Source organism: Argiope bruennichi, chromosome 1 (genome assembly GCF_947563725.1).
Source record: "Argiope bruennichi chromosome 1, qqArgBrue1.1, whole genome shotgun sequence".
Lineage (NCBI taxonomy): Eukaryota > Metazoa > Arthropoda > Arachnida > Araneae > Araneidae > Argiope > Argiope bruennichi.
This window is the reverse complement of record NC_079151.1, coordinates 65,948,793-65,963,453: the sequence shown is the minus strand read 5'-3', so window position 1 is coordinate 65,963,453 and position 14,661 is coordinate 65,948,793. Positions and strand designations below refer to the sequence as shown.

Here is a 14,661-nt window from a genome sequence, read left to right as displayed (position 1 = left end):
AAGATATGATTTCCTCAAGACACATCCTTAAAACTGTATTTCTCTGACATCCTGAAATAATATTTTTAAATTACCTACTCTTGTTCGTTTTAAAGTCCCTCTATAAAAATATTATATGAAAAAATTGAAAATTTTTCTATATTATTTATAATAATACATTCTAATTGATGATTTTCATTAATATTAAATTAAATTTATAGAAAAGCTGTATCTTTTCCCATCACAATATTTGGCTCCGTTTCTATAATTTCTCCGTGCTTGTTTGATTAAAATGCTTCGAAAAAAATCACATAAATAATAAACAAAATACAATTTTATTCAAAACTGTGAGCAATTTACCTTAAAGGAAATGTGATAGAATAATTTCAATAAAATCTAACAATAATAATTTGTTGAAAATATTTTACAGCTGATAGTTTAAATTTGAGAATTTCGTATTATATTTATAAATTTTCAGGAAATTATATTTTTAATATCTGTTTATACGTTATAAGGAACAGTCATGTTTATTTTAAATTCATAGTATTTAGAATAAAATAATAAAAAAAAGAAATTTCATTAGTTTAATAAACATTTAAAGTTATTTTAGAATACTATTATTTAAAATGTATTCGAACAATTTGATCATTTAATTCACAGTAAAATAAAATATTATAATAAGATAGATGAAACTGTCCTGAAAAGGCAGCATTTTTCTTTCAATGTTAATGTTAACTTGCGCGATTTGTAAGTAAATTTCTGCACTGCTCATTAATTTTTACATTCACTCGGGTTTCACTACTTTCAGTTTCTACTGTAGTGCTATAAATTTATATTACAGCTACAATGCTTGAAGAAACGGAAAACCTAATTGTTTGTATAGAATTGAGTAAGTATGCGATGCCATTAAGTAAGTACTTTCATCCGGTAAAAGATTAATTCGTTTCTACTTTCAACGAGTAAGTGCTGTTTGTTAATAAAATAAATTGCATGAAAGTCCTTCATTTTATTCATTTGGCTTTTCTTTCTGTCTGTTAAGTGATTCCCACTGCATTATAGTAAACATTCTAAAATAAAAGCAAAATATTTTAAAACTGTAGATTTTATTTCCTTTGAGAAACTGGACATTTGGGCTCAGCAAGTACAATAGTATGATGATGAAATATGCAAATTAAAAATATTGAAGTTCTTAAACACACACACACAAACACACACACACACACACATGCACATATATATTCCTTAATTCCGCGAATGAAGTATAAAATCTATCATCTATTATAAATGTTCATGCACCATTTTTCTCAGCTATTTTTCATGTTCTTTTAATCTTCCGATCTGTATAATACATAAATACACATATCTAATGCTCAGTAACCGGAATTTTAATTAAAACTTTCCTTATTGAAATCCATTTTTCTAAATATTTCCCAATAAACGCACAAAAAATAACATAGAAAATAAATATCACTTTTAATGTTATCGCAATAAATTACACTTAAACTTTTGGATATATATGATTTGAAAATGGGAGAAATTTAAATCACTTTTTAAAACATTGTGTCAAAATGTTAGAGTTGTCCGAGAAACGTCATACGCAAAGAATAATTTCAAAATAGTTTTTTTTTATTGCTTCCTGCTTTGTAAATTTTTGCTCCAGTAAACTACTCCACTTTATCGTCCATCCTAAGCACTTTCTAAAATTCCTTTTTTTATCAAAGGAAACTTTGGAAGTTATTCCATTGTTTTCTTTGCTCTTCAAGGGTATTGATTTCCTCATGAATAAGGATTGAGTCGCAACGAATCATGGCTCGGATGTTTTCTGCTTACACTAAGAGAATTTAAACAAAGTCTGTTCCTAGGCTAAAAAGATAAAGATTTGATTCATTTTCAGAGCGAAATCACCTGCCATGTACTCATGGAGTTAAAAAGGCTCTTATGAAAGAATCATGATTTTAATGTCAATAACTGTGTACCATATATATTTAGCTACCTTGATATCAGTACGTTTAGTAAATAAATCAATATACTTACAAAAGAAAGAAAGATTAAATGAAATGATATTTTGAGATTTCTTTCCAAAAAAGAATGCTTTAAAGCTAGCTTAATATATAATTGTTTATAATTAGTTGTTTATTTTATTATATAGTAATGATATGCAGTACAGAATTATCATTTGAGTTAAAACAACTTACATTATATAGGTATTATTATTTTGATATTTTTTATAAACACAAGTGAGAGATAATTTTCCGCTCAAATTTATTTTTTAAACCACTGTGCAGTTTGTAAAAGGAAATGGATGTGACGCCACACTGCAGTTTAAGAAATATGAATTTATGCATTAGATGATATATGAAATGACGTTTATCGGGTGATTTTAATACTAAATGAATTAATTTGGTTTGCTTAGTACAAAAAAAAATTTCTAAGCGCTCTTATTTTTACTAGGAATTTCTTCTGTTACTTTTAAAATTATGATCAAAATTGCCAAAAGGAACTTTAATTTTTTCATAACTTTTTATTTGAAATTAATTATATAAAAATTTTGAAAAACAAATGCCCATTTTTTGAAGTGAAAATACAGTTTTTATGCAACTTCAAAAAGATGAATATATCTAATAAACTAAAAAGTATATATGCTACCGATAAAACAAGAACCTTTTTTATATCAGGCGAACAATTAACCATTTTTTTTATTTCATGAAATAATTAGGTACTGTATGAAATAATGATGAATCATGAACAGTAATTTCATGAAAAACTGATTTCATATTTTATCCTCTCATAGTTATGCCCGAATTCCACTCATGCATCGAGGTATGCTTGTTTTAATTTATTATATAAAATAAAGTCTTTTATAGACTGTAAAACTCGGTACAAAAATGACTTTTAATCATAAACATCTAATGCCTTTTATGGATGCCTTCAGTCACATGATACATTCTCGTAACAGTAGTTGTTACTTTATTGGATAGCAAAGAGAACTAATATATTATCTGTTCAATTTAAGTGCCTTCTTAAGAATAATTATTTTCTACTAACTTGAATTCAGAATTCACATTGAATGGTCTGGAGATTTTGCTTTCTTTAACTTTTCAAGGTGTAATTTATACAATTTTAACTGTCCAACTTTAAATGGACATTTGAATGTCATGCGATCTCTTGATTAAATCGCGAAACATCCTCTTTTGTGTTTCGAATCCTCTTTTGTAATTTATGAATTCCACATTCACTTTTCCATATTTCATAACATTATGATGAGTATAATGCTAAAGTTCCTTGACAGGGTTAAAAAAATTAAAATTTACTCACTCTACCTAACTGTGAAAAATAAAATTAATAATTAAACATAACTCATCGTCTTTAATCAAGGTGTTATTTACTTATACCTTCTTTAAGATAATGGTGAAATATGAATAAGAATAAGGCAATGCCTCTTTTACCAAAATTATTTTTAAATATAACTATATTGTATAATTAAAAGTTAATTGCATAATTTATGGACAAGACTGAAAGTTTCATAAAAGCCATTGGGAGAAAAAAAATAAAGCTAGAAAAACCATCATATTTTTAATGTAATCCTTTTATATCTCGGAAAAATGGTAGATTATTGTAGCTACCCGTTGTACAATAGATATCACATGTACATCGGATCGCTAATCTTGTGTGAGAAAACAGTACCTTTAATGCCTTTAATCAATTACCGAATTTCCTAAATAATAATTAAATAATTTATGCTGTGCAAATAGACTTAGACACTCATATAGTTTCATTAAAAGCATTTCCAATTTATCTCGTTCTGCAACAGCGGCGATTATATGCAGAAATTAAGCTCAAATTATCTGCACTTTTCTCAGAAATGAATTATTGGAATTCAAAAGAAATTAAATGAAAACATTTAGGAAATATTTTACGTGTTATTAAGCCGGAAAGTCAATTGATTTCTTCTCAGAACTTTAGATAATTAGATAAAAACTTTAAATATTAAAACATGAACAAGTTAGATTTTTTTAAAAATGAAAGTTCAAATGATTTTATAGACTTTAAAATCTCAGGAATTTTTAAAACTTTATATCTAATGTATTCCACACATTTCTTTGATAAGTATTGGATGTATTGAAGATAAAATAAACACATATGAAATTATGCAGTTAAGCAGTTCAATTCTCTTTAATATGTATTAGGTTATCCATCTTCTTCAAAGAATTTTATACTGAAAATTATGACGACACGCTACCGTATAGTAAAATAATGGAAAAGCTGAGTCAGCTGGCATAGATACTCTACATTCAAGCGGAGTGAATATTACACAGAATTTAGGACATAATTTTAAAACTGATCTATCAGTTTTGTTTGTTATATGATGCTTTTTATTTATTATATATAATTTTTGATACTACTTTTTCATTTGATATTATTAGAGTCAAAATTAAATGCGCGTCCATCGATATCAGACTTCAGCAGCACTATCTATCTATCTATATGTGTGCGTGTGTGAATTTTATCCAATCGTGATGAAATTTGATACATGCATTTGAAGTGAGTGAAATATTATCAATGAGTTTTGAGATTAATGTATTTAAAATCAAAAATTATGCAAGTTTCTACGATTTCCTCACCACCTATTCCGGAAATATTATTTCTCAATGATGGCATTTACATTATCATAAAATTGAAAAGAAAAAAAAACTAGCTTTTTAATGATACCAGTTTCATTTCCGTATGTTTTTATAAATAAATATTAAATAAATTGCTGCTTAGTTTCATACGAATTTCGCAATTTGGTTTTTATTGCCTTTAATATATTCTTACTAAGTTCTTTGTTTCATGAATCATTCAGTCATGTTCTTTTGCCAATGCTAAAATTGAGATAAAAAAACTGCTTTCTTGAACATTATCTCTAAAATAATGTCGACTTTTTCTCACAATACATATATATATATATATTAATTATTAACTAGCATGCTCAGTAATTTGTAGTGTCCTTATGATTATGAAATCCATATCTTCAGGACTTATAAAAAAGTTCAAATTTTAAATGAATGTATGCCAATTTAATATATTAAGGATAAGAGAAAGCCCAATACTCCAATAAAATAAACTGCTTACCTGAATCTGCTACACCTTAACGAAATAATAATAATTAATATAGGCCAGTTTCAATTTTCCAATAAATTTTTAATACTGAAAAGACTGAGAAATTCTGCTAGTTCTATCTCAAACCTAGCTTTATGACAACCTGTTACTTTTGAAAGAACTATATTTGACTATGACTTTGAATGATCTCAATTATATAAAATCCGGGGTGTAACGTAGCACGCTTCCACTGGGTGCACCCTGATTAACACTAAATCTGCTACTGCTTTGCTTCCTACTTTGTGTCTCTACTGTAAAGTACAGAAATATTGGCAGGCTTGAAATGTAATGGAGTCATAGCCAATTTTCTGGGTACTTGTAATAAATAAATATAAAATCCTACCACATTAAATTCACCATGCTTTTCCGAGCTCCATTTTTTATAGCTTTACCTTCTATTACTTGACTTAGGCGTTAACTGACATTATATGATCAGTTGGCATGGACATGAATTGGCATTATTCAATTAGTTGGCTTAAATATTATTTAACGCTATCCATCTAATTGGTTTAGACATTATTTGGACCATTTTTATTGAATTAACATTTATTATTATACATTCATTCATATTATACATTCAGGAATTTTTCCTTTTCTGATCTCCATGTCGGAATACTCAAATGTTGATTTGGGAACATTTGAATGAAAATATTTTTATTTATAAGAACTCATTGTATATTCTAATGGATATAATTTTTTACACTATGTTAATTTAGCAATGCTGGTGGAGCTTATCAGGAATTTGAAATTTCACTGGATTTTCTCTATTTACGTACAATTATGTACCAGGCACATGGTTACGCTTATTAAGCAATTGCATTTATATATACTGTAATTAACTGTTAAAAGTACATTGATTGGAAATCTGAATTACTTAGTATTATATCAAATATCATGATCATAATCTAAACGGCTTGTCGAATTAATGAATGTGCTGAATTCAGACCGTTCATTTACGGTAGAAATGTGCGCAATTAAAGTTATTTTATGAGAATTGTAATAATGTAAATATAATTAAGTAACAACTATAATGGCTGCATAATAATTTTATTTATAATAAACTTATTTCGAAATGGAAATTCAAGTACTTTTTACAAGTACAATAAAAATGTGCATATAAATAAACACTCAACAAATATTGAAAGAAACAGTTGATATCTGTGGAAACTAAAAATATTCATTTCACAAAAAATGAAGAATAACAAATAGTGAACACAATCAGTCTATGTACATAACCAGTGCCGTACATTCTAAGATATTTGCAACTTTGCAATCCATCATATTAATTAGTGCATGCTTTGTCTAAGTAAATAATTATCATTGTTTTTCTTTCCTATATATTAAAATGAACTTTGTTTCATTAAGAATGATAAAGCGATAATAATAAGCTCGAATTTTCTTAAATCTAAATTATTAAAATAAATTTCACTTTTGATTGCTATTCTAAATATTATAATTTTCGTTTCTTCTTTCCTTCGGTGGAATTGAATATGCACTAGTGGATAAAAGTTCACTTTCATTCTGAGAAATTATAATCTAATCTTCTTTGCAAGTAGAATTAATAATTTTGGCTTTCGAAATAATATAGTAAATAGTTGCAAGCTTCTTAGGCATTTTCATATAAATACTGATATCGTCAATTTCTAAATATATCTTTACGCTTATGAATACACTTATGAATGTAGAATTTCGAAATCCAGCGTTTGTATTCCTACTCTTCTAATCATTGTGCTTACCATTCATCGAAACTGTATCACAAATTTACAATAGATTTAAAAATAGCACTCATTTTCTAGATTATATATTTTCACATAAACGTACTTTGCATTTGTTTATTGTTTGTACCACAACAATCTAGTCTACGTGAGGTTCCACAGATGGAAGGTCGTGGTGCATTGAAAGATTTGCAACTCGAAGAAGGCCAAGTTGATTGAGGTGGGCCTGAACACAGAGGTGTTTCTCCATATTGATCTCTATATGCTTCTTCGCGGAATGTCTCATTCACCAAATGACATCTAAAGCAAAGCATTTCTTTAAAAGAACGTCGGAAGTCTTGATGAAATGTAACATAAATGATGGGATTGAGCATAGAATTTGCATAGCCTAACCATAATACGCAACTTCTTACTACATGCGGTACCCACAAGTTAGTGAACAGTGATCTAAGGAGTGCAACAACAAAAAATGGTAGCCAACATACAACAAAGGCTGTCATTATGATACCCAGGGTTATAGAGGCCTTGCGATCTCTTACAATAGCTGATATCTTTGGTCGATGAACTGTTGTCACTGCCCTATCTCCAACTTTGTATGCTTCTAAAGTGCACATCTTAGAATTATTGCCTTCTCCTCTGTCAACTGAAGAATGCCGGCGATGGTTGTTAAGTTCAGGGGCTTTTAACTGAACAAATACATCCAATTTCTCTGGTTTTGAATCCCACATAGCAGAATATGCAGCGCTGCTCTCACGTCTATGAGAAAGATGTCTCTCTGCGACTAGACGTCCTTTCTTGTCTGATTCGACAACTCTTTTAGCTGCTAAATATATCTTACAATACATAAAAACCATGACTAGCATCGGGATATAGAAAGAACTCAGTGTTGCATACAACTGGTACCCAAAATTCTGACTGACGTCACATGTAGGATTACTTTCAGAACCATGCTCGTTGCCAAGGATGAGTAAAGGAGGTACACTAACTAATGCTGACATTACCCACGTCACTCCAATGCTGACATAAGTACGTCGGGAACGACGTCTGACGCCATATGTCAACGGTTTTGTAATAGCCAAGTATCGGTCAACAGAAATCATGCATAAATTGAGGATGGATGCTGTGCAGCAGGTGATGTCGAATGCCACCCACATATCGCAGATGGTTGCACCCAATCTCCAGTCACCAGCCAATTCGTAGTGCAGAGCTAATGGCATGACCAGTAGGGCAACACATAAGTCGGAAACTGCTAGAGACACCAGGAGAAAGTTTGGAGCACGTCTTAATTTGCGCACGAGGCACACCGACAGACATACCAGCATGTTGCCTATAGCTGTGATAACGATCATTATTCCTGCAAAAAAAGGAAAGGGAATTTTATAATTATCGTTGAAAAAATCAATAAAGTAAAGTACAAGTATATCAAAGATTAGATTAAATAATGCTCTAATTATATTGAGAAAGCTTATAGAGGACAAAAAAGGTTGCAAGTAAGTACATACATGTAATTAGAAAAAAAAATGCAGATATATTTCAGTAATTAATTATGTTTAACATAACAGAAAATATCAAATTTTAATATTATTTTAGAACATGAATAATTAATCATATTACACTTCTGTGAAAAATACTCACAATGTAAGCTGTTGATTTGTTTCATGACATCATATTTACGATCAAAGAAAACAAAATAAATTTTCGATACAGTTAAAATATCTTTATTCATTTTTGTCATCGCTTATTAATCCTTATTAAAGAAAAGCTAGATTGAAAGGATAATTGAAACGAAATTCGAAGAAAAATATTTTGAAAAAACAGTTTCAAACTTTAAAGGATACTCTTTAATTACTAAAAAGGTGTCGAACCCATATTGTTCTATGAGAATTAACTCTTGCATGAAGAATGATGAAGTTTTCACGGACCGCCAAATGATAATGGTCGAATTAGAATTATTCAATTTTATTCTATTCTGTTAAATTTGCATTAACTTAGAAACAACGATATGTTATCTAAGTATTTAAACGATATATTAGATAAGAAGAAGCATTAGCCAAATATTCAAAAAGAAATTAGAAATGGTTAAAATCTACTTTTCATCAATTATTCTGCTTAAAATAATCTACCGTTCTGATCATTAGTTGGTTTAAAAATCACTTCCTTTTGGTTATTTGTTGAAAGATTTCATTTTCTATTACTTCTACCATTTACATCAATTAATTTAAATGTCCTGATTTTATTCGGAGTAATAATTGGAAGGAATTTTTATAAATTGCAAGTCCATCGAAATTTGTTTAATATTATCCGTAATTATTTTGTAAATGTTTCCTATTGTGTTATAGATACCTTTGAATGTCGATACTGCTACGTTTAGTGGTGGCGGGGTGGTCGGCAGTACACAAAAAGATTACCTTTGACTTTGCAAGTCGATTAGTTCTGCTTGATAAAGACAAAGTTATCTTCTTTAAACTTAATAAGGAAGTTTTGACTTAGTCTGAAAATTCATTCATACAATTATTTTGATTTTAAGACATCCGAGAGAGTCTAATTGCTCTAAAGACAAAAATAACCCATTAATTTGATGAAAAGTTGTTAGTGACGTAACATCATGTAGACCTTTTCTATATTAAAATAAGGAGAATTCAAATAATATAATGAATGAAAGCAAGTACTTGTTCTTATTAAAGCAATGATATATATCATTATAACTTTTCACTGAAGCACATATCATCAATAACATTTTGAATAACTTTAAATAGCTAAAATTGTAAAGCTGATAAAAGTAAAGATGGCTTCTTAAAATAGTTTTTAAAAAATGATTATTGACGTTTTCACCAATACACAAAGAAAATAAGTCCGGAAGAAACACAGTTTAGTAAAATTTATAAAATACAGTCTTGTTAGTCTCATGTTATTTCTTAATTATCTCATTCATGCTGTTGACAAGCTCCAAAACTCAGTCTGAAAGTTTGCATCAGATTTAATATTAGTTAAGTAAAACTGGAAAAAATATAACATTTTTCGAAAACTAATCAACAAAGGTCCAATTCGATAACAAGTTCAGGAAGGTGTTTCTATAATGATAAAAGTTGAACTGTTACACGCTGTGTCATCTTTTTAATCATAAATATTAAATAAGGTGAAAACAGTGTAAACTGTTGAAAAGATACGCTTGCTTGTATCGTACTGTAAAATAGTTGCATCGGATGAATGTTTATTAATTTTATAATAGCTTTAAGGAAATTTATTCACTAAAATCACAGTGTACGTTTCTAAACAAATCTTGTATTAATAATTAACTGATTGGATTTTTTCAATCAGTTAATTATTGGATTGGATTTGGCAATTTCAGTTTCAATTAATTCAAACATTAAAAAATAGTAATTACTAATTCTAAATAAAATTTCATTATTAATTGCATTTAAATTACGTATTTACTTATTATTTATAAGCGATAGGAATGATATTTTTGGATCGCCCGAAGATTTTCAAATTTAACGATGGAAAAAAAAATTATTTTGAGTTGCCGAATCCAGTTCGAAACATTACATTTTAGGACAGAGGACTACGTTAAATTTAAAGCATCAAACTACTATATGACTTGATCATTTGAATGAAACGGATAATTTTTAAGAATGGATTTAAGAATATTATTGGAGTTAGACATTCTTAGATTTTTTTTTTTTTTTTTTTTTTTGTGCATTATAGTTTGGGTGATCTTATTTTTTTAAAGCACCAGCAGCTTTTGGTGATAAGTTGGTTCAGCAGGAATTCTATTTTTAAGTTGTTAAATTATTGATGTGAGATGCATAATTATTCAAAGCACCCCTTTTTTATTTGATAAGATGTAAGTATATAAATTTAAGAAATTAAAATTTATGCGAAAATGTATAACCTGTTTCTATATCTGATTTCTAAAGACAGAATAAAGCACAAGAATTAATTTTTGATATTGTCACATTAAGTGAGTTATTATTTGAATAAAACAAATTTTATTGTTATATTATATCTTTAAATACAACTAAAATATTTCTTTAAACGAAGCAACAAAATGTCTTAAAAATTAAAATTATTCATTTCATTTTCTTGAGTAAGAAAATAAAAAATGGAATTTGCATGCTAATTATTGTTAAATTACGATGAAATTTGAAATAATAAAAAGAATAAAGCAAAAAATTAAAGAAAGAAAATGAAGCATGCTCTCAGTAGGACAATGTAAATAATTTCTATTTGCAAATGATTCAAGCAAATTTTACACTTAAGAAAATATTTCTGATATAAATAAGATCAAAACATTTTAAAATTATATACCATAAAGTTTTGAGTAAGAGAAAAAAATCCAATTTTTTGGATTTAATATGCCAAATTATTTATCTTTTTTTAATATCTGCTGTATCTATTTGCAATACTTACAGAAACATTGTCAAAGACATTAACAAATTTTAAAAAAAATCAAATACAAGAGGTTAGATTATGGTCAAATAACACAAATGAAAAATTGGAACATCCTTTGTTTTAATTTAAAATCAATTTTTAATTAAATTAATCAAGTTTTTAATTTAAAAGAAAATCTATACTTTTTACTGAATTTACACATTGAGTGAGTATTTAGTAATCCAGGAAAGCTACCTTACGTAGTTATTGAGACACGCTATGAATTGATGATTATAAATCAATGATTATTTTTTTCAATTTCAGTTAGACGCAATTTGTTTCACTATTTATTCATATTTGCTATTTCCTACAGAATATTTCAATCATTCCAGTGAAATATTTTAAAGCCTTCCAACTTTTTGAGCGCCTCTTTAAAAAATGATAAACGTTATTCTTGAACTTTAATCTTATTACTTTTTAATATGGTAAATTGCTCATATTCAGCTCTTTTTATAAAATATAATTTAATATATTATATTTATTAAAATGAGTTTATTTAAGAAATTACAACAAGCATTATAGGTTCATATCTTATACAAATAAAAGAAAAAAAAACATTTCCTTTGATAGATTTTTAATAATATGAATTTGCATGCTAGTGAGAGATAACTATTTATTATTTATCATGTTTTGCGTATATAAATACAACTGGTAATTCGCGCAAAACTTGATCTGCAGTAACCAAAGAAATATTAGTGAAAATTGAATTCAGCTACTTTGTCTCTTATATGTTTTCCGAGGAATGGTATGCAGACAAACGCATCTCACTTTAATTATTGGATTAGTATGAAAAAAAAACCCTTCTTTTTGAACTTAAAAATTCAAATATCAAAATAAATTTATAAGGTTGTTTTACCCACGACATGAATTTTCAGTAAAATAGGGGAATTACATAACTTATGCAATATAGCAATCTATAAAAATGAATAAAAATAGTTAAAGTTATAATAAAATCAAGAAAACTGGGCAAAAAAATTAAATATCTTCCTTATGTATCGCCTATGCTGGTCATTACTATAATCGTATTAAAAGCTATATAAATCTAAGAAAATTTCTAAAAGGGAAATATTAATCGCTAGATTTTCTCATATATTTTTGATATATGGGATATTTTTTCTTGTAATAGTTGCTTGCTCAGAGCTGAAAATAAGTGTCTTTAAAACTCGAATACATTTTTGAACTGCATATGTATAGAATATTTCTACTAATAATACAGGCATGGTTTGGATTCTATATGAGACATATGTCTATATGTCTAATATGATTCTATATGTCTGAACAGGACAAACCGAATTGACCTAGTGTTACCGAATTTTACACAGATGAAATTTTCACGTAGAAATGTATATTTTAAAGCAAAATTTTAAAATCTTAATAAGAAATTTATTAAAAATTTTAAAAAAGATTAAGATGTTTTTCATCGATGACTATAGAAAATATTATTTACACATCTAATATTTCTATCATATTTAATTTTAAAAATTTAAAAGAATAAAAACATTTTTTAAGAATTCAATATAGTTTTGAAAATATTTTCTGAATTTTAATTTAAAAAAATATTTTTGTGTGTTTTCAACAATAGATTTTATTTTATTAATAAAATATAACCTTTCTTCCTTTCTAAATATTTAATGGTGAGATTTTCTTCTATATTTGAAAGCTAAGAGATAAAGTTTCTTTTTTTTTTAATTACACAATTTACTTGAAGCATTGGGAAATGAAATTATATTTCCATCAAAGAAAACATGTTATTTGAAATAAGTCATCTAAAAGGTTTAATTTCCACTGCTATTATGTTGATACGTGACTCGACTACATTATAAAAGTTTATGCACAGTATGCCTAACGTTACTGAAATAACAATTTGATGCTTAAAGTTACTTTATTTGAAGTATGAAGGCAAGTTATGCATAAGAAATACATTATTATCAAACAGAGCAAATATCCCAGACGAACCAGCTGGTCACATAAGACAGCTACAAAAAATTAAAACATAATCTCTAAAGATATGAAAGTAAAAGTCTTGTAGCAAATATATATATAATAATTCTATAGTTGGAATCATAGGAATTTCCACAATTTAGATTTTCCTAATTTTGAAATTATGTTGAATCTTTTAAAATTAATTAATTAAAACAACTCAAACACCTGAAGAGCTATATGGACAGAAATTAATTTATTGTCTTTAAATAAAAATTGTGAATTTTCTTGAAATTTGGAATAAAGTTCTTCAAAGGGTTGGTTTGTACATATTTATTTATACATAAACATACATATACGTACATATTTATTTATACGTGATAATAATATTGTATGTGATATAATTCAAAGATGGAAAAATTAATTTGTCGGAAGATTTATAATATAATTTAATCAACACTCATATGATTACTAGTTTATATCATATTTTAGACCAAATATGGCAACTGTTCATCTGTTTATCCATCTGTCGTTCGACTGCAAAGGAATGCAATAAGTAAAAGACTCCATAAGCTAGATAAATGTTGTGATGTTTTTTACACTTTCATTTCTAAAGTTATGATATATTTTTTCGACGGAAAGATGTTGATAGACATTGTCGACTTCTCATTACTTGTCAACGAAATTCTTCACAAAATGCTACATATTTTTACTGTGCATACTAGAAAAAGAAGGAAAATATGTCTCGCCATCAAAGCAGGGAAAACTATATAGACTGGTTTAGACTTTGAAAGAGCCTTTACTTATTAAAATTATGATTGCATTAATTTTAATGCCCTTTTAAATAACTAGACATACCTCATATTCCTGAAAAAATTATTAATTGACTTTTCATTTAATTTGTAATACAATTTTTAAATTTTATGCACTTGTTTATGATTGACAGTAATATATTCTTTTAATATTTTCTAAAATTCTGTTATGCATTAATCAATTAATTAAATCCAATTTTTATTTTATAAAAGAAATGTCAATGAGTTGAAAAAGTTGATTTCAGCATTCCTTAATATTTTTGACGAAGAATTATAAATTAGAAACTAAAAAATTGAAAGTTATTAAAATAAGTTGATAATAATTATTAGTAGCATGCCATAAAAGTTTATTTTAAAAAATGGCTTTGCGGCTGACTCGCTTTAGTTTAATTTATACCCTAAATTAGAGTACACTTTGCTCTTTTCTAAAGAAATGCAAATTTCCTCTAATTGACTGGTTCAGAAATAATGTAGCGCGTATTTCTCTGAAAGAAAGGCATAATAAATTGGAGGAATAAAAAAAAATCTAAAGTGACCCGTAATTTACAGCTTAGGTTCTGATTAAATTAATATTAAGAACGTGCTCATCTTAAATTGACTGCTGAATTTATTGATAATTTTAATGGAATTTTGGTAACGAGGGGTTCACCTAGTCAAGAAAAGAA

General features: G+C 27.4%; 1 protein-coding gene across 1 annotated transcript in view; it reads right to left on the bottom strand.

Moving 5' to 3' along the window:
• Nucleotides 1-6,239: 6,239 nt before the first annotated feature.
• Nucleotides 6,240-14,661, bottom strand: part of LOC129966456 (5-hydroxytryptamine receptor 1-like) — a 103,914-nt gene continuing 95,492 nt past the window's right edge. The window contains exon 2 of the mRNA XM_056080883.1: nt 6,240-8,187. Coding sequence (XP_055936858.1) covers nt 6,926-8,187 — 1,262 coding nt within the window. The 3' untranslated portion in view covers nt 6,240-6,925. The remainder of the gene's footprint in view (nt 8,188-14,661) is intronic.